This window comes from Penicillium diatomitis, assembly GCF_028827545.1.
Source record: "Penicillium diatomitis strain IBT 30728 chromosome Unknown utg000009l_segment0_segment0, whole genome shotgun sequence".
Classification (NCBI taxonomy): Eukaryota; Fungi; Ascomycota; class Eurotiomycetes; order Eurotiales; family Aspergillaceae; genus Penicillium; species Penicillium diatomitis.
This window is the reverse complement of record NW_026623181.1, coordinates 1,013,203-1,035,360: the sequence shown is the minus strand read 5'-3', so window position 1 is coordinate 1,035,360 and position 22,158 is coordinate 1,013,203. Positions and strand designations below refer to the sequence as shown.

General features: G+C 52.2%; 7 protein-coding genes across 7 annotated transcripts; 4 read left to right on the top strand and 3 right to left on the bottom strand.

Moving 5' to 3' along the window:
* Positions 1-542: 542 nt before the first annotated feature.
* Positions 543-2,493, top strand: N7539_006869 (F-box domain protein; the record flags this gene model as incomplete). Its single annotated transcript, XM_056936470.1, has 2 exons — positions 543-1,563; positions 1,673-2,493. 2 exons carry the CDS (start codon positions 543-545, stop codon positions 2,491-2,493), a joined length of 1,842 nt encoding a protein of 613 aa, XP_056788405.1.
* Positions 2,494-2,918: 425 nt separating this feature from the next.
* Positions 2,919-3,746, bottom strand: N7539_006868 (uncharacterized protein; the record flags this gene model as incomplete). The annotated part of the gene is made up of 2 exons (XM_056936469.1): positions 2,919-2,997; positions 3,094-3,746. The coding sequence occupies 2 exons, from the start codon at positions 3,744-3,746 to the stop codon at positions 2,919-2,921; spliced, it is 732 nt and encodes a 243-aa protein (XP_056788404.1).
* A 1,583-nt stretch (positions 3,747-5,329) lies between these two features.
* N7539_006867 (uncharacterized protein) lies at positions 5,330-5,768 on the bottom strand (the record flags this gene model as incomplete). The annotated part of the gene is made up of 2 exons (XM_056936468.1): positions 5,330-5,467; positions 5,682-5,768. 2 exons carry the CDS (start codon positions 5,766-5,768, stop codon positions 5,330-5,332), a joined length of 225 nt encoding a protein of 74 aa, XP_056788403.1.
* Positions 5,769-6,296: 528 nt separating this feature from the next.
* On the top strand, positions 6,297-8,286 carry N7539_006866 (FGGY-family carbohydrate kinase; the record flags this gene model as incomplete). The annotated part of the gene is made up of 3 exons (XM_056936467.1): positions 6,297-6,509; positions 6,593-7,153; positions 7,228-8,286. The coding sequence occupies 3 exons, from the start codon at positions 6,297-6,299 to the stop codon at positions 8,284-8,286; spliced, it is 1,833 nt and encodes a 610-aa protein (XP_056788402.1).
* A 1,432-nt stretch (positions 8,287-9,718) lies between these two features.
* Positions 9,719-13,524, bottom strand: N7539_006865 (calcium/hydrogen antiporter; the record flags this gene model as incomplete). Its single annotated transcript, XM_056936466.1, has 5 exons — positions 9,719-9,983; positions 10,075-10,238; positions 10,322-11,284; positions 11,430-13,288; positions 13,398-13,524. 5 exons carry the CDS (start codon positions 13,522-13,524, stop codon positions 9,719-9,721), a joined length of 3,378 nt encoding a protein of 1,125 aa, XP_056788401.1.
* Positions 13,525-14,159: 635 nt separating this feature from the next.
* Positions 14,160-15,495, top strand: N7539_006864 (proteasome regulatory particle base subunit RPT6; the record flags this gene model as incomplete). The annotated part of the gene is made up of 3 exons (XM_056936465.1): positions 14,160-14,394; positions 14,478-15,153; positions 15,237-15,495. The coding sequence occupies 3 exons, from the start codon at positions 14,160-14,162 to the stop codon at positions 15,493-15,495; spliced, it is 1,170 nt and encodes a 389-aa protein (XP_056788400.1).
* Positions 15,496-19,997: 4,502 nt separating this feature from the next.
* N7539_006863 (uncharacterized protein) lies at positions 19,998-21,779 on the top strand (the record flags this gene model as incomplete). Its single annotated transcript, XM_056936464.1, has 1 exon — positions 19,998-21,779. One exon carries the CDS (start codon positions 19,998-20,000, stop codon positions 21,777-21,779), a length of 1,782 nt encoding a protein of 593 aa, XP_056788399.1.
* Between the last annotated feature and the right edge of the window lie 379 nt (positions 21,780-22,158).

Here is a 22,158-nt window from a genome sequence, read left to right as displayed (position 1 = left end):
GAGAGCATAATTTGACGTTGACGCACATCGTAGGTCAGGCCCGCCGAGATCAGAGCGGTTGCTGCCTTCTGCTGGTCCTCTCTTATACCGGCTTGTTGATACTTTTCAGGTTTAGCGTCCTTGAAAGTTGAAGCATTCGTATCGGGAACTGGGGGGTGAGGGCCACCAGGCAACAGGGTGGCTCGTGCGTTGAATCCGCGCTCGAGGTACCTACAGTCCTGCAGTGAGCAGGAGGTACCTGGTGCCTGGCAGTGTGACTACTGACTACTATAAAACCGAAAGTATATCTAATCACCCTCAGCCTCGCCTCACATATGTGCCTCGATCTCTCTTTTGTTCGCATTCTCTCTCGGTCTTGACCACTCCTACCACATCTCAACAGACGAGGCGGGGGGTTGACTTGACTAGACCACTACTTCCGTCACTCCACATTCTATCCTCGCTCAGAGACGCTTTCTCAACTTTCTGATTTCTCATTTAACATAGCTGCATGAAGCGCTCTCACCCCACTTCGTACCCGAACAAGTAGAAACAAAGCAAAGATGCTACTCCGTCTTCCCACCGAGCTCATCGAGCTCATATTCCGAAAATGCGACCCCTGCACGTTCTTCAATCTCGCGTATTGCTCGCGATATCTCTACACCATGTCTATCCTCAGTCGAGAGATGGTGAAACACCAGTTTCGCGAATTACCAGGCTGGCCGCATGAGGAACTGGAACAGCAGGTCCGCGACAATTTCCCGTATGTGGTCAGTCATCTCAATTGGACCTGGCATCAGCATCTCTACGGGGCACGCTATTTCACAGATCGGAAGCTCTTCGAGTTCGAAGGCAGGAAACTCAACCCTCGAGCTTGTTGCCTGGAGCCCCGGATGCCCGCGACGGCGTTGCTAGCCTTTCATGGGGACGAGACGCTTTACCTGGTGGACACACACGAGGGGGACATTCGTGTGACTCGTCGGTTGGAGTCCCCTGCGCAAAAATATGGAACGATCGAAGTCCTCCATACGTCACTCAACTCGTCTGGTGTGTGGGCACTGCACCGGTTCAAGCCATTCACGGACCAAAATCTGGACATGAGCCATCCATTCGTGAAGCAGGCTGCCGAGGCGTATCCCGAGGGATGTGTGTATCTGGCGTTCTATTCGCTGAACGGAAACACCGATGCTGTGCGGTTGTATGGGTTTCCGGACGAGAGCGAGTACGACCCTACTGCTCTGGCGACGTATTGGGATGAGAAATTCGCCATCTCGTGGCAGCATCGACAGCGAGCTGGGGATCATCATGTTCTTTTGTATCTCACCGACGTCTTTGATGAGGATGAAAGTGGGGATGAGGATACGACAGATGACAGTACTGACGAGGATGAGGAGAGCGAGGACGAGGATATGGAGGACGATGAGGATGAGGAGAGCGAGGATACAGAGGGTGACGATGACCAACTTAGCGGCGGCAGCAGCAGCGGCAGCAGCAGCAGTGATGGGCAGCCTGGTAAATATCGACTGGAGGATTACATGGAGGAGACTTTGACCGAGGTCTCTGAGACCAGACCAACTCTCATCCGTAAGTCCACCATCGCTCCGCCTCCGTCTTGACGGATTGAAGAAAGACTCGAGAGGGGAAAGAGAGTTGTTCTTTTTTGCATGTTTTCACCTAACACTCGGTCTGAAAGGGTCCATATATCACGCCTACAGTCTCACCAATCTAGACTCCAGCCGACACAGTCACCAGTCGTTGATCGACCGAGGGCCAAGCACCAAGCTGGCCTTCAATGATCGCGGTCTCCAACTCCTCCATTTCTCTCGCGGACGTCCACTATTCAGCTATTTCCAGAAATTGAACACCATCATGAGCCACTCGGAGCCCAACGTTCACGACAACTCCTGCGTGGTCAAATACTCGCCCGAACTCGCCCTGTCATTTGCCATTGGAATTCCCTTTTGGGGACTTCATTCGACCAATGACGACAGCAACATCCCCGGCACTTGTCACTGGCAATATCTCGCCGTGGGAATCGCCACGCACCGTGTCGAGCACTGGACAGTGGCCTGTCTTCTGACCTCCGAATCAAACCCACGACAATGGCACTGCACGCACGAGATGAACCTCGAACGAGGCCGACGCTTCGACGACTGGCGCGTCGTCGCCCAACTGGGCGGGTTCCACGAATCCGACACCACCCAGGGCTCGTTGATCGTGCCCTCCCCCCGCTGTTCCCGCCTCGCGATGGCAAGTTGGAAGACAATCACCGTCTGGCCCATGAGTCCTCACGCCCTGGTCAATCCCAACAGCATACACTATCACCCGTGGACAAATGCCGCGGGGATGACGGAGTTGCGGTCCGAATCGATCGAGTTGGATGCCGTGATCTTTCAGATGAAGTTCAGCGATGAGAATGAGATTGTCGCGTTGACGGACCGTGGACTCATGATTTTGAACATTTGGCCGTCGGGCAAGGGGACGTTGACTATTGAGCGACGACAGATACCTTGACTGGAGAGAGAGAGAGAGAGAGAGAGAGAGAGAGAGAGAGAAAGTACGACTTGAATCACAGCGGTGACTCTTGGACTCGTCGAGTCTTTCTCTTCTTTTGTCTTTCTTCCTTTTCTTTTCATTTCGTTTTTTTGTGTTTCCCAATTCCGTCCTTGTCTTTGAGCATGTTTCCCACAGCCGCTTATCACCCATTCTACCTTGAATAGATTATCAAATCATTGGACACATTGTCCGTCTTTACCGAGTTGAATACGCAAATTCCCTCCATCTACGAGATACGGCTGAATGTGAACGAACCCCGTTCAAGACAAGATTCCTCATGTATTCCACCGACCCTTTGGAATCAGAAAAAAAGAGGAAACGCAAGGGTACTAAGTAGTATATACAAATCATCATATTTGGTGCACAACCAGCCCAACCCAAGTTTACTCTCCACCACCACCACCACCGCCGCCGCCACCAGACAAGGACAAGAACATGACAACCAGAGGAATCCACCAGTACCTAGCGCGAGAAGAGAAAAAGAAAGAGTACAAGTCAGCCAAGTTCTAGCGCAAAATTCACTCCCCCCCCCCAAAAAAGAAGAAGAAACCAACTCACTTCTGCATCAAAGTCTTCTCCGGAACCTCCTCCGGATTCTGTCCATCAGGACCCACGACCACCGGCCGATTCAAATGCGGCTGCACCGCAGCCTCGCTCTTAATCAATTGCACGCGCACGCGCCCAGCAGCATCCCCACGGCTCTCACCCTCCGACCGAGCGCGCTCCATCGCGCCCGTACCCAGTGCATGGCCGCCCTTCACATTCTTACCCGCCTCTGAACGAACGACCGTCTCACCGGCCGCCGCAACCGAAACATGATACACTTCGTTCGCGGGACCCAGATGCAGACGCAGCGTCGGCAAGGACGCACCCCGCGCCTCCGCAATCGACGCCCTCGAGACCAAGCTCCCCGCCCACTGCTTGCGACTGGACCCGGCCTGCGAGTAGACGCCTAGACGAACGAGATCGAGATCGGGATCCTCGTGCGCAGGGCCAGATCCCGACGCGGGAGGCGTGTACGCTAGGACATTGGACTGCAGGGTGATCGGGTCGTATGCGATCCGCGCGAGCGTGGATGGGTGGGATGCGCCCAGGGGCCAGTAGTAGATTTCGGCGGTGGAGTCGGCGCCGGTGCTGGAGGCTGATGCTGCGGTTGAGGGAAGCAGGAGCAGGGAGGGGAGAGTCCCCAGGAGGAAGGGGAGGAGACGCATGAGGATTGGAATGGGTGCGGGTCGCAGTGGGGAGAGCTCGAGAGGCCGAGGTTTGGTGGAAAGTCGGCAGTGGTCTGTCGTTCGTTGTAGGTGCTACTAGGTAATAGGTAGTAGGTCACCAGTGGACGTTGGAGTGTCGGGATAGGCAAGGTTGGGGAGAGTTGAGCTTGAAAGAGCTTCCCTTTTTTGGGGGGGATCTCGGCCCGCGCGAGTCCCGTCTCCGTCGAGAGATTCGAATGGGACAAGTGCTAAGATAGGAACCTCGGTATCATTGGTGTTGTGGTAGCTTCAATATTCGTTCTACTCAGTGTCAACATGTACCATTCATCTTCCAATGAAATTTCAAACTCATCCTGGGAAAGGACCGGTCGAATTGCCTCTTGATTGTGTGCCCGAGGACCGTTGTAGCGTGGAAATATGTACAGTGCAGTGGGGGTAGGTAGAGGGTAGGTGAGGGTGATTGCTCTTCCACTGCTCATCTGAATTTGTAAGGTTGATCCTTACCAATTCCCAAGTGAAGCTCGTTGACATTGCCACAAGATAAGTGATGCTTGTTACATCCAATTCACATCCATATGTATGTCCTTGTTCTGTCAGTTCAGTTGGTAGTGGGTGCTACAGTGCTAACATAACAGTAATAGCTCGGTGGATCCCAGATCGCTGGTAGAATTGAATTGACCGCTCTCTCGTGGCCCGTGAGGGGGGGTACCTTTCCAACGACTGTGTCGACTGTCGACTGTCAACTGTCGACTGTCGATCGAACCCAGCGGATCGCTCGGTTACCCCCAAATGGTTCTGACCTCTCAAGACTCTCGAGTGCACTTACTGTGTCGATCGTGGTCCGTTCACTGCGATGAGCCCAATGACCGCGCAAATGAGTAAAACCGACAGGTCGATCATGGGGGCCTGGTAATCAGTCCCCAAGCTAATCAAATCATCAGTCCTAATCCTGTTCTCCATGAGTGCCGTAGTCCGACCATCCGCCTTCCGGGTGAGGATGGCTCTTGAGGACTACTACCGTCTACACTATACACTCTTGGAACAGTTGAAAAGTACCGATCCCGAGCTCCAACTCCAAGTACCACCAGTCACCAGTCACCAGTCACCAGTCAACCACCTCTACTGGCATGGTACAACACCCATGTGTCCTCCTCCTACTCTTCGTTCGTACATACTCCTTGCCAGAATCTGGCCCCCTTGGGCCAAGTCATCCAATCTCCATGATCTTCCTGGCGTGGAGATGTTCTTGTTGGTCGACCTGCTCCACAGTCGTGCATCCCCCACATCCTGAACGCACCTGTTCTGGACCGTGCGCTCTGCGCAGCAAGACTTCTACTGCAACTTGAAATATGCCGTCGGAGGTGGAGGTGAGCTGGACTCGGATGTCGTTGTACCTTTGCAAGTCTATCTGACAATGCAAGTACAGCAGGAGAAGACATTTAGACTTGGGGCCAGCGGTCAGATGAGAAAAGAAGTGACCTTGTACATATTTACTACAGTTGGCCACCGGGTTCATTACGCTGATAGAAATTCTCACTAGGTGTAGTAAGTACTGAGGTTCTGAAAAAGTGAATAGTAAATTCCTAAATAGTAAATACTACTACTGAGCGTAGTAGAAGGACAGGAGGCACTGCAATTACTCCGACTATGTAGTAGTAGTAGTAGTAGTAGTAGTAGTAGTAGTAGTAGTAGTAGTAGTAGTAGTAGTAGTAGTAGTAGTCCTATAAAGACGACTCACACCAATCCCTGTATCATTTTCTGGTCTCCGACTCCAAGTCGGCTTAAATCTCCTGGGTGAGGTACCCAAGCATATTCGTGAGGTACAAGATACCTGCCTGTGAACAGCAGCTCAGTACTGCCACATGTAGTACGGTCAGTCTCCCAAGTGACCGTCGGGCACGGTACTGACCTGCGGCAGTGGCGCTTCCTCCGGACGTATCCGATACTCGACCGACCTCGTGCAGTACGGTAGTGCATCGGGCCCGCCAGCGACAGCACTAGGTAGTAGGTACAGGTAGTCATGTATAGGTTGTCAGGTACAGGTACAGGTACAGAGACAGAGACAGGTACAAAGACAGAGACAGTACCACCACACCACATGACCACAGTAACCACTGACCACATCGTGCAGCGGAAAGCTTCTCGGACCGGCGTGTCCCCCCGTGGAGTGCAGCTGGAGCTCAGATGGTATAAAGCCGATTCTGTCTCGCGTTCATCCTCTGTCTTCTCTTCTCTTTCTCCTCATTGACTGGTCACACTACGCCCGCACTCTCCCATCTCGCCTTGCTCGAATCTCTCGTCTTTCTTCAAGGTGAGTAGAGCTATCTTCTACCCCGCACCAGCTTGACTACAGGTAGTATGCCGATTCTCGTGTTGATCGTGTTCAATTGATCTAAACGACCATCCAACGTTCATAGGTACCATCGATCCCAAGAAAGAATCTCGAGTCGTCTCATCTACGTCACCGACTTGACTTACTAGACAAGACTCTCGATTCTCCCCGTCAATTTCCCCCCACCCGCGTTTCTGTGGCTCTCCGACTTTGACGCAATGGCTTCCCTGCCTTTCCGTCGTCCCTCTCGTCAGAGCTCTCGACAGGCATCCAGTGACCCTCGTGATGATATCCAAGTGCACCAGGATCATTTCATCGGCATTGATGTAGGCACGGGTAGTGCTCGAGCCTGTATCATCAATTCCAAAGGTGATATTGTCGGACTGGCCTCGGAAAACATTGGATTATGGCAACCGGAGCATGGATACTATGTACGATTCGCTTCCTCGCGTCCATGTCCGCTCCATCAGTGTTTCCTCTTTCTCAGATCCCGAGATTAACATACCATGTCCAGGAACAATCGACTTCTGACATTTGGCGCTGTATTTGCATCGCCGTGCAACGTGCCATCAGTCAGCATAACCTCAACCCCGATAGCGTGCGTGGTATCGGTTTCGATGCCACCTGCTCCCTGTCCGTGTTTGACGCGGAAACCGACGAGCCCGTCTCAGTGACCGGTCCCAATTTCGACTCGGACCGAAATGTCATCCTCTGGCTCGATCATCGGCCCGTCGAAGAGGCTGCCAAGATCAACGCTACTAATCATAATCTGCTCCGCTACGTGGGTGGAAAGATGTCTATCGAGATGGAAATCCCCAAGGTCCTCTGGCTCAAGAACAACATGCCCAAGGAACTCTTCGATCGATGCAAGTTCTACGATCTGGGCGATGCTTTGACTCATCTCGCGACTGGCAACGAGAAGCGAAGCTTCTGCAGTGTCGTCTGCAAGCAGGGATATGTCCCCGTGGGAGTCGACGGAAGTGTCAAGGGCTGGCAAGAAGATTTCTTGAACGAGATTGGATTGAGTGATCTTACCAAGGACAACTTTAAGCGCATGGGTGGAGTCAATGGGGTGGTGAGCCTGAAATTCTTGAAAACGCTTGACCAAAGAACTCTAAACCAGACTAACTTCCACTCCTTCTTCTACAGAATGGCGACTATCTCAGTGCGGGTGAGCTTGTCGGCACCCTCTGTGAGAAAGCAGCTGCCGACCTTGGTCTTCCAGCCGGTATCGCGATCGGGAGTGGTGTCATTGATGCCTATGCCGGCTGGATCGGTACTGTCGGAGCCAAAGTTGCGTTGGGCGCAGCTCAATTGACCGAGGACGTAGCTCGAAATGACAAGGCGCAGGCCTTCACACGACTGGCCGCCGTTGCCGGAACGTCCACCTGTCACCTTGCCATGTCCCCCAACCCAGTCTTTGTCAATGGTGTCTGGGGCCCTTACAAAGACACTATTCTGCCAGGCTACTGGATGGCTGAAGGAGGACAATCCGCCACCGGTGAACTTCTCAAACATGTCATCGAGACCCATCCGGCATTCAACCAAGCACTCTCCATTGCCGAGTCCTACCATGCCAACATCTACGAGTACCTCAACGAGCACCTGAAAGAAATGGTGCAAGATCAACAAGCCCCGAGTGTCGCCTACCTGGGCCGCCACTTCTTCTTCTACGGCGATCTCTGGGGTAATCGATCCCCCATCGCCGATCCCAACATGACCGGATCCATCTTCGGCATGACCAGCGACAAGAGCGTTGACGGTCTCGCCATCCACTACTACGGTACGCTCGAATTCATCGCTCTCCAAACCAAGCAAATTGTCGAAACCATGAACGAGGCCGGCCACAACATCACCTCCATCTTCATGTCCGGTTCCCAGTGTCAAAACGACATTCTCGTCCGCCTCATCGCGTCCGCATGTGACATGCCCGTTGTGATTCCACGCTACATCCACGCCGCAGTCTGTCACGGCGCGGCCATGCTCGGAGCCAAGGCCGCCAGTGCCGACTCGGAAGGTCGAACGGAGGAGCTCTGGGACATCATGGACCGGATGAGCAAACCCGGCAAGAAGGTGATGCCAACCAAGGATCCCAAGGAGAAAGCCCTATTGAAGGCCAAGTATGAAGTGTTCAAGGAGCAGTGCTTCGGCCAGCAAAAGTACCGGCAGATGGTAGATGACGCCGTCGGTGAATGGAAGCCGGAGTAGAACACAGGGGGTTACACAGTACACACTGTTCCACAAAAAGACAACGTGGAGTATATGCTCGAAAGTAGCATAAAATGAGCGATGCATAAAACGATTTTCACGAAATTCATTCACAGTCCTTACAGCGCAACCCCGCCACAGAGTAGAAAGGTCCACTCAGTGAAACAAAACATAACTACCAGAAATCTCTACTCTACTACTCTAGTATATTCTCACACTTTAATCAAGAGAAATATATGCGGCTCAATACGAGAGAATCTTCAATATCAGACATACCCCGTTCCCTACCACACCGGACTAACATGATTTGAATTCATACATGTCCCGTATATAACCCCCCAATCAAATGGTTAATGGTTAATGGTTAATGGTTATACAGACACCACCATCGAACAATCCACGTCCTCCCCACATCCGGCCATGAAAAAGCAGTAGACTTCCCCTCCCCTTCACAGCCAAGACACATAAGCAAGAGGTTGCCAACATCCAACATCCAACATCCACCCTATACAAACACACGTCGACAAAAAGGAAATTTCACCACTTCACCCCCGCCCAGAAAACACTAGCCCTATCCGTATTTCCAGCTCGGCGAGGGTGACTTCGACCCGCCAAGCGCCGCCAGAGTTTCGAGCTTGGAAGTTTGTATCCTGTCCGATGTGGAATGGATGTCATGTCCTGAAGAATGGGATGCAATTGTGACCGGAGAGTTTGTAGTCAAGTGTATTTCTGCAGGGCTTCATCTTCAGGCATGGATATTCAATCTACATATGTATAAACGTCGTTGATACACACAGGGTTGCGGAATGTACAAGTCACCCTATGAGGCCAAGTATACGTGGACGACGGCGGAAGACGAGGAACAAGACATGGCGTCAATGGACAAAATCAAGAGACTTGGGGTGTACCACGGACGGAAATGAATGAACATGAGATGGGACCCGGCGCAATGTCTGTTTCCAGACTCCCTCACGTTCCCATTCGATCTATTCGTGGTGTATCAACACACTCGGAGTCGGCAGACAGTATGGACAGGACCGCGGATGGAATCCAGATGCAAAGAATGTGGGATGAAATATGAAGATGGAGTAATGATCATAGTGATGATGAAAGTGACGAGACCCCAGAATTTAAAATCAACAGCAAAACAAGCAAAAAGCGGGAGAAGCGAAATGTAGACGTAATTCGAAACAGAAAAGGTATAGGATTCATGAAACGCGAGAACATCATATCCGCTGGGAATGCAAAGACGGTAAAGAACAGAACATGAGAGTGATGGCATTACAGCACCGAACACAAATTTTTATCCCCTTTCGTTCTCCTGACTGTCGACTCAGGCATAGTCGGGCTTAGACACGTCATTTCCACTCAAAGCCTAGTTGACTTCGGTTTAACGAGGTGAATGCAGACGCGTGTGGCAATTTCGAACCACTCAGAAGGCCCGACCAGAAGTCGGGCGACCGACAGTGTAGAAAGCTTCGCCACGAGATGCGCCGATAGCAAGGGTGTCGAAGCGATCGACTCCAAGGTTGTCCATGTTGCTGTACCCGGACAGGTAGAAACCAACCATGACGACCACATATGTCAAAAGAAGGACGGATCCCTTGAAATAGTTGCTCTTACCCTCGCCGTAGACGTAGGACAGCAAGAACACGCATAGAATTACAGTGATCATGTCCCATTGTGGGAAGATCAAGCTGGGACGCACATATGAATGTTAGCTTTGGCACGAAAGTTTGCAATGGACGGTGGCTGCTGGTCGTGGAAAAAGAGAAGATGTTTCCTTACTTGAATGAGTGGCTCGCCAGCTCCAACGGGTCGATTGAGCGGGTATAAAATGCGCTGAAGAGGACCACCGCAGGTACCTGCAACAGACAGACTTGAAGTGCGTAGGCTGAGCCAATTTCCATTGACAAGGCGATGTTGCCGTTCATAGCAAATGAAATGGCGTTCTGTAAGACAGTCAGTTACTGGAACACCTCCACCTCCCCCTTGCACTTCATTTAAATCCTTGATCGAAAGAAATGTTGCATACCAAAAACTCAGTTGTGTTGGGCACGAGAGCAAACAAGGTAACACCGAGGAACTTTTCATCAACGTCGACACTTTCCAAAACGACGTCCACTGTATTGACCAAAATCTCCGCAATAATCGCATAAGCCACAGTGGCGCTGAGCAGGATAATCGAACTCTTAGCCTTACTCCAGTTGGGTGCGTCATGACCACCACCGCCGTGAGGAGGCTCCGCAGTGATCCCAATGTCGTCGTGGTCGTCATTGGCAGCTTGATTTTTGGTCTGCTCAGCGGCAGTACGACCAGCTTGACGTGCTGTGAGAACCTGCTGAGCTGAGTGTCGGCGGCCACGAGCTACATCCCGGGCAGCCACTGCAGCGGCCGTTGCTGCAACTTCTGTGACTTGACGCACAAGACGTTCATTCTCTTCGCCAGAGAGGCTATGGAGAGGCTTGGGCCCGCAAGTGCCCTCGTCATCCCCGCCACCAGATCGAGGCGGAACTAGGTAGGGCGTCTCGGGTTTCTTGCCCGAAGAGCCACTTTCCACCTGCTCAAAGTAGCCTCCGCTGTTATCTTCAAGACCAACTTGGCGGAGCGATTGCCCCAAGATGCGCCTGTAGAGCTGCGACTCGCGAATAGAGTCCTTTTGACTGTTAACGGCACCTGACGCCTCAGGTCCTACCTGGGTGAGCAAGTGTCTTGGTTCCAGAGTGTACGAATCAGACATTTGATGCGCGGCCTTCTTCTCCTTCTCCTTCTCCTCGACTTCTGTCGCCCAAATCAAGGCAGCGTGTGTTCGCAGTGTGAACCACAGACCAATTATATACGAAAGGAACAAAAGCACAGCACAGATCCAAGCATATGGCTGGACAGCTTTTTTGAAGAAGGCGTCATCAACTGCTGCTGTCTGAGAGAAGTAGCATCGACGGCAATCCCTGCTCTTGGGGTCCGGTCCATGAGCACAGGAATGACAGTTCAACTCGTGCTAGACGTACGTTAGCAAGAATCCATCGCTCCAGAAGTTCGGGTTATCCTTTGCAACAGAGCAAGTGCCAGACAGAGAGGGAGACAAAGGCAGAAACATGTCAAATCGAAAAAAAAATAAAAATAAAAATAAAAAAAAGACTCACACTTCCATAAACTTGATAGAATAATGTCGGGCCAAACGCCGCAATCACAGCAAACAAAAGCATGGTCGAAGTTACACCGGCGGACTTGACGTTGAACCGCTGTGTTTTACGTTTGATTGCACCGAAGCACATTGAAAGCCCTGGCAAGAAGAGAATACCTGCAAAAAGACTTCCGATGATGCTGCCTTCCACAAGCTGGGACTTACCCTCAGTCAGAGCAACGCAATATAGATAGACTTCAACAACAGTGGAGAAGAAGGCGTTGATTGCAGCGCCTAGTCCCATTGATGACTGAGCGGAGATGGAGGCTACAGCCTGTCCGATAAAATAGGCAAGAGGGATCACTGAAATCAGTGACAAGGTGAACACCAGGGCCGGATGTGTGATCCAAGACTCAATGGCCAGCCACTTTCCGAGCACATAGAAGTCGAAGATGACAAATACAACGAGAGCAAGCAAGTTGATGAAGAAGATGTTGGTACCGTCAATGGTATACTTCCAGTATCTTGTGCCAACTGCACGGTACGTGCAGAGCAAAATCGAGGTGGACGAAGAGCCGGTGTTGATCCTAGAGTAAGACGTATCGGAGTGGAATGACAGCGCAAGAGGATGGCGGCGCAAATGACTCGTCAGGATCAAAGTCACTCGACCCATTGGAATCCAAAACACGAGTAGCCAACAGACCAGCGAGACTAGGAGTATCAAGGGTCCCATCCAGAAGTAGAAGAAGACAAAAAACACCACCCGACCAAGACTCCACTCACCACGACCAAACAGTCGACGCTTGGAGGTGTTTAATTGAGAGTCTTCTGACTGGCCACGTTGGGTGCGACCGAGCAGACTGTCCTGCTCACCCGCAGAGTCAACACTGTTGCGGCGTCTTCCCACCAGGGATCGCTCGCGGCGCGGGCCAAAGAAGAGACGACCATGCTCGAGATCTCCGTTTTGCCATTGCTCGTACTCGCTTATGCTGCGGCCTTCGCCTTCGTCTTCCTCGGCATAGTTGTCATCAGAGCGTAGGAGCACAAAGGAACCGAAAGGATAGAGCAGGTAGCGGGACAATCCGGCGAAGACTCTCCCATACTCTACCGCGCTGGGGGAGAATGCGCACAAGAAGCATGCAAGTGCAGCGAAGAGAGCAGCCAGCGCCAGCCACCAACCAAAGAGCACCGTCCAGAGCAGGTTAGTGGCAAAAAGCACCGAACTGACGCGACCTCCCGGAGAGGAGTGAATATCACCCTCGGCAGTCTTCTCCACCGACCGACTCTTTTTGTAGATCGCCGGCTTCCAGATCCTGATACCGAACGGGTGAGTCTCGTTAATCGCCTGCTGGCGGTCTTTCAGCGTGAAGCTCTCGGCATCGCTTGAAACTTCTTCGTCGTCCACGTCAGAGCCCTCAAGATCCTCTCCATCGGAACCAACACTACCACCGTCAGAATGGCGGATTGATGGCGCCTTGGCTGCGGGATCCATGTCGGGTTCTGGGAGAGCGGTTTCATCCATCGCTTGACTATCCGACTCGGCTCGAATCAGTGGACTCGGTCGGACTCCATGGCGACGGCGTAGAGTGGAACTACCGGGGCGCGTGGGCCGAAGCCGTGGAGACTGTTGTTGCGTCGCTGTCGCTTTGTGCTGGGCGAAATCTTCTTCAACCTCCTTTGCATCATCGTCGACAGAGAAACCCTGACCCTTGTGGGGCGCGAATCGCTTCGAGGACATGCGACGACCAACAGATGGCTTTCGAGGCCGATCAGGGATAGCCGACGAGGTGTATGCGCTGCTCCCTTGGTCATCCTGGGTGTTTTCTTCTTCGAGGGGCTCAGACGCGGTAGCATCAAAGGTTTGTGAATCCAAGGTACCTAATTTGGGAGTTAGTACCATTTGCGGTATTAGGTTGCTACGTTAGATGATCCAGGGAGAGAGGAGAAAAAAAAAGAAGCAGCAGCAGCAGAAGAAGAAGAAACTTACCATAACCTCTCCGGAAAGAAGACGATGATCGCATAATCGGCCGAGACGCAGCAGAGGTTTCGCTGGCTGCAGTGCCCGTTGCCCGAGATGGATCGGGCTGGTCGGGTGCCTTCTTATCAGGCGCCATGATTCTTTGAAGATCTGCAACGGTCGTCCAGCAGATGCGAAAGTCCAGCAGTGTAATCGAGTAGACAGAGGAGCCAGACAAGACCAGAAACAGGAAACGAAGATATTTAATAGCTCCCGCTTCACATTGCGGGGCTTGGGCAAAGAAATGGTCAGATCAAGGTCTGGGAACCTGCGGTGACCTGCTGTTTCAATCAGCTGAGGATTGTACAAAAGAGCAATGCAGACCGCAGGGTCGGACACGCCCGCGTGGAGAGCTCTCAGTTGACCATTCCTTGGCTCGGCCAATGAAACTCGTGCTGAGTCATGATGGGTGGAGAGCTCTCCAAAGCTGTGCGGCTGGTGCATTTTTTGGCAGTTTCATGCCTTGTTGCCCCGTTTCTAAGGCCGGGATAGCCTTAGTCATCATTTGGCATGATCGGGTCTCCGGTGCCCGCAGCTTCAAGCTGGCCCAGCTATAGGACTCCGGGACAAACATCGTCATCGCGCTTCAATCTCGTCGCCTTCTCTCATACATTCATTCATCTTTGCCGTTCGAAGCTTGCTGTGGGAATCGTACCATCTGGACAAAGAAATACTGCTACCTCTTCTCTTCTTTCTCCACGCCCGTCGGTCTCATCCCTCTCGCGATTCGCCATGGCGCTGGATAACTACTACCGGAACAAGATTGAGAGCATGAAGCTCGAGATTATCCAGGGTCAGGCTGTGCTCCGCCGCCTGGAAGCTCAGCGCAATGACTACAATTCCCGAGTACGATTACTGCGGGAGGAGCTCGGTCTGCTCCAACAACCTGGCTCTTACGTCGGTGAGGTGGTCAAGGTGATGAGCACGAAGAAGGTTTTGGTGAAGGTCCACCCCGAAGGAAAATACGGTATGTCATTTTTGACTGAGTCTGCTTGTGGCACTACTCACATCAGATCTCGCGCTGATACTTATCGATTCGCTTTCCATTAGTGGTCGATATCGCGGATGGCGTCGACATTGCCAAGCTCACCGTTGGCAAGCGAGTAGCCCTCCTCTCAGACTCATACAAGTTGGAAAAGATGCTTCCATCCTCGGTTGATCCTCTTGTGTCACTGATGATGGTGGAGAAGGTACCCGACAGCACATACGACATGATCGGTGGATTGGACCAGCAGATCAAGGAAATCAAGGAAGTGATTGAGCTGGGTCTGAAGCATCCGGAGCTGTTTGAGTCGTTGGGTATCGCGCAACCAAAGGGTGTTCTACTTTACGGCCCTCCCGGTACCGGTAAGACGCTACTGGCCCGTGCGGTCGCCCACCACACGGACTGTCGTTTCATTCGTGTCAGTGGCTCAGAGCTGGTGCAAAAGTATATCGGGGAAGGAAGTCGCATGGTGCGAGAACTGTTTGTGATGGCCCGTGAGCATGCGCCGAGTATCATCTTTATGGACGAGATCGATAGCATTGGTTCTAGCCGTATAGACTCGGCAGGTGGAGGTGATTCCGAAGTGCAGCGCACTATGCTGGAGCTGCTCAATCAGCTGGACGGATTCGAGCCCACGAAGAACATCAAGATTATCATGGCCACGAATCGACTGGACATTCTCGATCCAGCTTTGCTACGACCTGGGCGAATCGACCGAAAGATTGAATTCCCCCCACCATCGTACGTTCAATGAGGAGTGCCCACCCCCGGATAGTAGAAAGGTTGTTGATGGCATGCTAACCCATTCATTCTCACTCACCTAGTGTCGAGGCCCGTGCCGATATTCTACGCATTCACTCTCGATCGATGAACCTGACCCGCGGGATCAACCTGACCAAGATTGCGGAGAAGATGAACGGATGTTCTGGTGCCGAGCTCAAGGGTGTCTGCACAGAAGCTGGTATGTACGCTCTGCGTGAGCGACGCGTGCACGTTACTCAGGAGGACTTCGACTTGGCCACTGCCAAGATTCTCAACAAGCACGATGACAAGGAGGTGGCCGTGTCCAAGTTGTGGAAGTAAAGAGGCAGAGCTCGACCATGTTCTCCGTTCGTATCTGGTACCTGCGATCTGATAACAGGTATATGGATGAATAAACAAACCTCCCATTTCCAGCGTCGATCAGCAACGGCGAGGACTACCCATGCTAAGGGAGAGTTCTTCGGCCACGAAGGGATGCGCGCCCAACTTGTACCACTAGTCTTATAATCGCACCATTTTACCTTCGACGGGAACTGATGTGAAGTAGATTAATTACGTGATGGTGCCACGGCGTGCATGTAGCAAGCGGACATGGTTTACCTGGGTACTCGGACAGCCTACCACGTGGATTACCATAATATTTACCAGCACCCGGCCCTGGAAAAGGTCTGTATTCTGGTAGTAGGCAACCTCCAGTACACTTGTACATGGTAATCCCGACCAGTGTCTCCTGAACCGCCCTCTGAGATTGGAGCCGTAGGCCCGACCACTGCTTCAGTATCATTATATACTGCACGGCGCTGGGCACGACTCCCTTGGCTAAACGACCACCCCAGCACTACCTTCCATCAGTCAAGATCTGGGGATCATGGTAGCGGGCAAAGATACATGCGCTCGAACATCGACACGAAACGGACTCGATAGACGAAGCAAAAGTACCAACACGATCACGGAGATCCGGAAACTCAACAGGTGACGCCTCGGTGGCCTTCCGGATGCCCGATGGGAAAAAAGCAGAAGCAGTCAGCCTAGCTAGATGTATACGTGTGGATGAAGCATGAGAATCGTCCCAAGACCAAGTGGCGGTCGTAAGGGTTTCATGAATCAAAGAGAGCACCTGGCAGTGGCATGTAGCCATGTAGCCATGTACAGTACTACTGAATGACCGATACGTAGACAGTGCGATTCCTGGCCTCTGCAGGCGTGGCATGTTGATCAACATGGTACATGCATGGGCCATTGAGCAGTGGGCAGTGGGCACTGTGGTCTGTACCTGTCACTAAGAGTACAGGCAGTAAATAGTCGAAGAGCTGGGTTTGTTTAACCGTATTTTCGGTTTCGATACGGGGTTCTCCCTTATTTCGAGGGCTTGGCTTATCATCCCTTTATTCTTGGCTACATCTGGATTGTTACTGCACTGGCTTGGCGCCGGTCATTTGGGGGTGAATCCCTGCCCGGATCTAGTGGAGAGCTCGATCAAGGGGGGTGTTCTTACATGAAGTATACGTACTCACTAGAGTCACTGCTATGTACAGCCTGACTGCCCTGGATATAGTAACGATCCATACCACAAAGAGGGCATCATAGAGTGGCTGCGTTGGGTAGACATGCTTTGATATTTGAAAGCTTTCTACACAGATATGAGAATTCCAAGAAGATGAGGATATCTCAAACAGGAATACATCACATGAGTCAATGAATACCTTGTATGGTGTGAGAAGACGAATCCTGTCTAGTCCGAACATGTTGAGCCCTAAATCAAGTCAGTATAGTACCTCCTAGACCAAAACATCAGGTACTAAGTCTGCGTTGCATCCAAGAAGCCAAATGGAAGGAGCCAAATCCATCCATCCATCTGTCCATGTATTTATCATCACCTCGAATGTATGATTTCCACCATGATCTACAGGGTCCAGCTCCTGCTCGGATCAAAGAACCATAGCATTGCTCATCCGGTCTACACTAGCTACTGAGCAGGGGCTCGTAAGGCAACGCATGGGTTGGTCGGACCAGGAGGAGGACGCAATGCCTACATGACACCCAGAGTCTTGGCATCTTTCTGAACCCGAGAGCCTGACGCATAGTAGGGTGCCTATTGATAGAAGAGCACTGCATCTCAGCAATATGAAAATTTGTGTAATGAACCCCTCAGGTGAGGTTTGTGGATGTCGGGGATGCGTCTCGTGTTCCTACTATCTATCAGCGGTATTGCCAAAGCATCTATGTTGAAAGGAAGAAGATGAAAGTGAATGTGTTCAAACTTCAATTGGCCTCGGTATTTCGAGGTCAATTGCTCTACTGCTGTAGAGGTTGCCCTCCCATGTGAAGAACTGGACACAGATCCAAAGGTAACCACGACATGATCGACCCGCCTAACTGCCATCATTGGCTTGGCGCTGATCTGGCCCCATGCGTCCAGTCCGGAAGTGCCACTGCGCCGCGGGACCTGCACATCACTTTATCCTTCTGGGTACGCAGCCACGACAGCGATCGTCCGCATCAAGGTGGATAGGCATTGCGTAGTGCGTACTGTAAGTGTAGGTAGGTACCTATCTAGTGTTTGGCTGGCAGTAGTCCGCAGCCACCGCCAAGACAAGAAACCCCTAGATGGACACAGAGCTCGAAGGGCACTCGAGATCAGCAGGTGCAGGAGTCCTGTAGGGTTGTGATCATGTTCCGATCCCCGAGAGCGCCTTCGAGACTCAAAAAGGGCAGAGAATGGTGGATCATCGGTTCCCACTTCACTCAGCCTTTAGACGCGGCCAGTTACGAATGCTCCTGTACATCTCCGCGTGACCGGTGGATCGGCGGAGTCCCTCGACCGATTGGTGGCTTTTTACCCTTTTGACGGGGACACGCGGATGACGAGTTGAATCGACCCAAGCCGAGAGCCATCTCCTCCGTCCACTGATGCCGAGTCATGCACAGGTTGACATGAGCGGTGCCGGACTTTGATGATCGTGCTTTAGGCTAAATGACCTTTGATGGAGATGCGTCTGTGGGACACTCTCTTGTGTCAACCGTCTAATGAATGATATCGAATGGCTTGTAGGAAGTGCGCTTGGGAGATTGTGGATGAGTATGTGAGGGGAACTCTCCAAGGGTGAGATGGTAGGATAGGCGTCGGTCTGGTCGGGGATCTACTAAGAAGGTGAACCGAGCTGTAGTACTGAGTTCAGTCAGTATCAGCACTCACTACTACTACCTCATACCTTGCCATCCAGTCGGGGTTCCCTTGAGAGACAGCCCGATCTACTTGGCGCAGTAAGGGGACATTCCACCTGAGCCCGAGTCTCTTAGATCATGCTGCCAAGTCCTCCCAAGGATCTTTTTTTTTGTGGGCAATCTTTGTAGACTTCTTGTCATGGATCCTATCGCCATTTCGTCCAGTTGAGTTTGGTATGACCGGATGGATGGATGGATCAACAGCGTCGGCCACTACATAATGCACGCTATATGCAGTATAAAATTCGAGTCCGATGGGGGGATCTCTCCGCCTCCTCTGCACTCTTGAATCTGAAAGATCCGGCCCCATAGGCTGGGACTGGCAGAGTGGGTGAAAAATCATGCGGCAATGGAGCTTCAAGTCTTCCGTATTGGATGGCTGGCATGAACACGTTCGGTGTCGTCTGCTCCTTTCTTAGCCTCTGCTGTACATGACGCTCTGCTTCTCGCAGCTCTCGTGTCTCATCGTCACGAGGACGCCCTCACCGTCCAGCCCGAGATCAAGGGATCGTGATTTCACCGACCCAGCCCGCGACCTATATCAAATAGTAGTGGTCGGGTCCGTCAAGGAGTCAAGTCCCGAGTCCGGTACTTGACAGGCCATAACAACTTCTGCGTAATGGCTGGTCCCCTCCAAGTCAATCGGGTCTGACGCTATCCCTCCGTTCCCCTTTTGGCATGCTCTTATCGCCTTACTCAATTGAATCACCAATTCCCTGGCAACTCTCCAGTGATGATCTTTCCTCCCATCTCCTGCACAAGCGTACATGATCATGTCCTCCATTTGTCTCCGTACTATCTTCATCTAATGCATTCTCGCGGTGGACGTGGAGTCTCCAGTCTCCAGTCTCCACTATCCACCGGTCACCAACAGAGGATCTTCCTGCCAATTCCCACCAGTGAACCCTTCCACCCCGGATTTGAATGAGGATTAGAATCTCCGTCTCCACCTGTTGGGACAGATGGTAATGATTTACAATACGGTTACAGCCCGACTACTGTATCCTCGAATCCACAAGTGGACCTTGGGCAATGATTCACGATTGACTACTACTACTACTACTACTACACCCTTCGGCGGACATGGCATTGTCTTTTGAATCTGTGAATTTTTATTTTTATTTATTTATTTTTTTTCGATTTTGATTATGAGTGGACCACTGTACACTGACAGTAACACCGGTCAAGATTGTTTTGTTCACCAACGCAATTCAACTGGATCAAGTAACATCTGCAGATCGATTGGTCTACTCTGCACTCGGCCCCCTCCTCCCACGGTGACCCGATCCGGTCATCCTCTAACCACCTCCCATGCATTCTGGACTGATTTAACCGTGCCGACGCCAGCGATTGTCAGTCGGTCGTACCTTTCATCGCCGCAGTGATTCAAATTGACCATCTCCCCCCCCCCCCCACAACGTGATCCTTTGGTGGGTCCTTCTCCAACTGCCATTCTTGAACGGTCGGTGGCACATCAGAAAGTCATACGGACCCATTCCATTCATCAGACTACTACTTTCTCCGGCGGACGGTCGACCCGTCTCTCCCGAAGTATAAAAGAGCCTGCCGGTGGAGACTGCGTCGAGGGAACATCGACCATGTCCCACGATCTGTGGATCTCCTTGGCCTCTGCAATTCATCCTTCTCCAAACTCCCACGCTATGTCGGCAGTTCTGCAATCGACAATTCACCTTCTCGAGTCCGAGTTGGCCAAGGCGCGCGCAGCTCTGCAGGAGATTCATCCTCACGCACCGCTGCTGCGCATCGGCGACGAGGTCGCCGTCGGGGCAATGGCGGCGTATCGTCAGCATCTCATCAACCAAGCGCCGGATTTTTATGGATCTCGCCGATTGACTGCGAAAGAGATTGGACTCGAACCGGTGGTGCGAGAATTGCCCATCGAAGAACATGACCCGGTCGAGTCGCTGACGCAACAAACCCAACCTCCGCCGAAACAAGCCCCATTGGAAAATGCGCTTTCCAACAGTCTGATTCTTGACCACATGGCGCCATACTTGGGTCCGTCTTCACTGCTGACACTTGCTTCTACGTCACGACACCTCTCCAAAGTGATCACCACCACCCCTTATGTCTTCAGACATCTCGACCTCACGCGTTGTCGGGGCGCGCAACTGTCGACTGCGGAGCCATCCCAGGACGCCGACACCCAGACCGAAGATGAGATCTACTCAGCTCCCCTGCGAAAGATCTTTGGCAGTCTCGAGAAGCGATCCCTTCTGCAGGATGTCCGGACGCTCATCCTCGATGGCCTTTCCGTGCCTGCTGACCTGGTGGCCGATATCATATTGACAGACCGGTTCAACGTCAACATTCTGTCGATTCGTGAATGCCAGCATCTGAACGAGCGCAAGCTGATGCAAGTCATCCAACATGCAGTCCGACCTACACGACCGCAGGGTACGCCCAAGGTCAAAGCCATCTATCATTTCTCACCCATGCACACTCCACCTCGAGCTGCGGTGCGTCGCCAGTACCGTGATTGGTGGGGATCTCGCTTGGCACCTTCATCAGATTCCAGCCGAAGCTCATCCAACACTTCTTCCGACAATGACGAGGAGGTGCCCCAGGGTAGCGTGTCCCCTCCAAAGACTGCTAACGCACCAGCCCACCTCCAGAGTCACGGAGACGAATGGTACCGGGCTTCGGGAAGGATTTTCAAGCACGGTCTGGTGGACGGTTGGGCCCAAACCCTTCAGAAGTGCGAGGGGCTCATTGCCTTTGACGCAGTCCTCTGTCGTGGACCTCGTCATGATGTTGACCGTTACACCAATGCGACGGAGACGAACCCGGCTCCCGAAGGTCGTCTCCTTGGTCCGGCAATTGCCTCGGTCGCATTGGGCCCGCGTGGATGTGATGGTTGCCACAGTTCACCCGAGGGTCCTGCTATCTGGGGTCAGTCGTCGGATGAACACTTCCCGTTGCTGAGCCCGATTCCTGTGCATGTTTCCCACGTCGCGGCCGCCAAGCGACCGGTGTTGATTCCCGGCGAATATCCGGTTTTGATTGCGCGTTGTGCAGATTGCCTGACGGATCGTTGGTGCCATCGCTGTAATAAGTGGTTCTGCTCAAACTGTCTACCGCATCCGACCCACGTGCGGACGACCCTCACACCCCATCAGACTGCGATTCGATCAGCGCATCCTACCCTACACGGGGCTGCTGGGTCACCTCATGTTGAGCGAGAGGTATGGTCCTATCCTAGCTCCATGGCAAAAGACTCTGACCATGGAGAGAAGCTGACTTTTTGCGCTTTCCAGAGAATTGAGCAAGGTGTGAGCAAAGATTGTTGGGAATGTGGTCCAACGGTACGTATTCGTCTGGTGCACATTCTTTCTGTGGCTGGACCTGAAAAATTCTAAACCCATCATCCAGTGCGGTTCCTGCAAGCGGAAAACACAACGCACGTGCCAGAGCTGCCGCGGAGACTACTGCATCGAGCATAACGAGGGGTGTTCTGCAACGATGGTAGGTGATCAGGTTTTTTTCATTTTTTTCATTTTTTTTTTTTTTTAAAAAAAAAAGAAGATTTTCAGAAGACAAGACACGCGTCTTCCTTTCGACGCACATGAATCTAATTGTTCATCATAGTGCGACTGGTGCAATACGAGCTCCCGCCATCGAATGCGCAGTTTCCGCTAGATTTCCCACGACTGAGCAGGTAGTCTTTTCAAGTGACGGTCAGGTCTGAAACTGGGTTCCATGAGGCGCACGTTCTACAGTGATACCATACTTTTACTC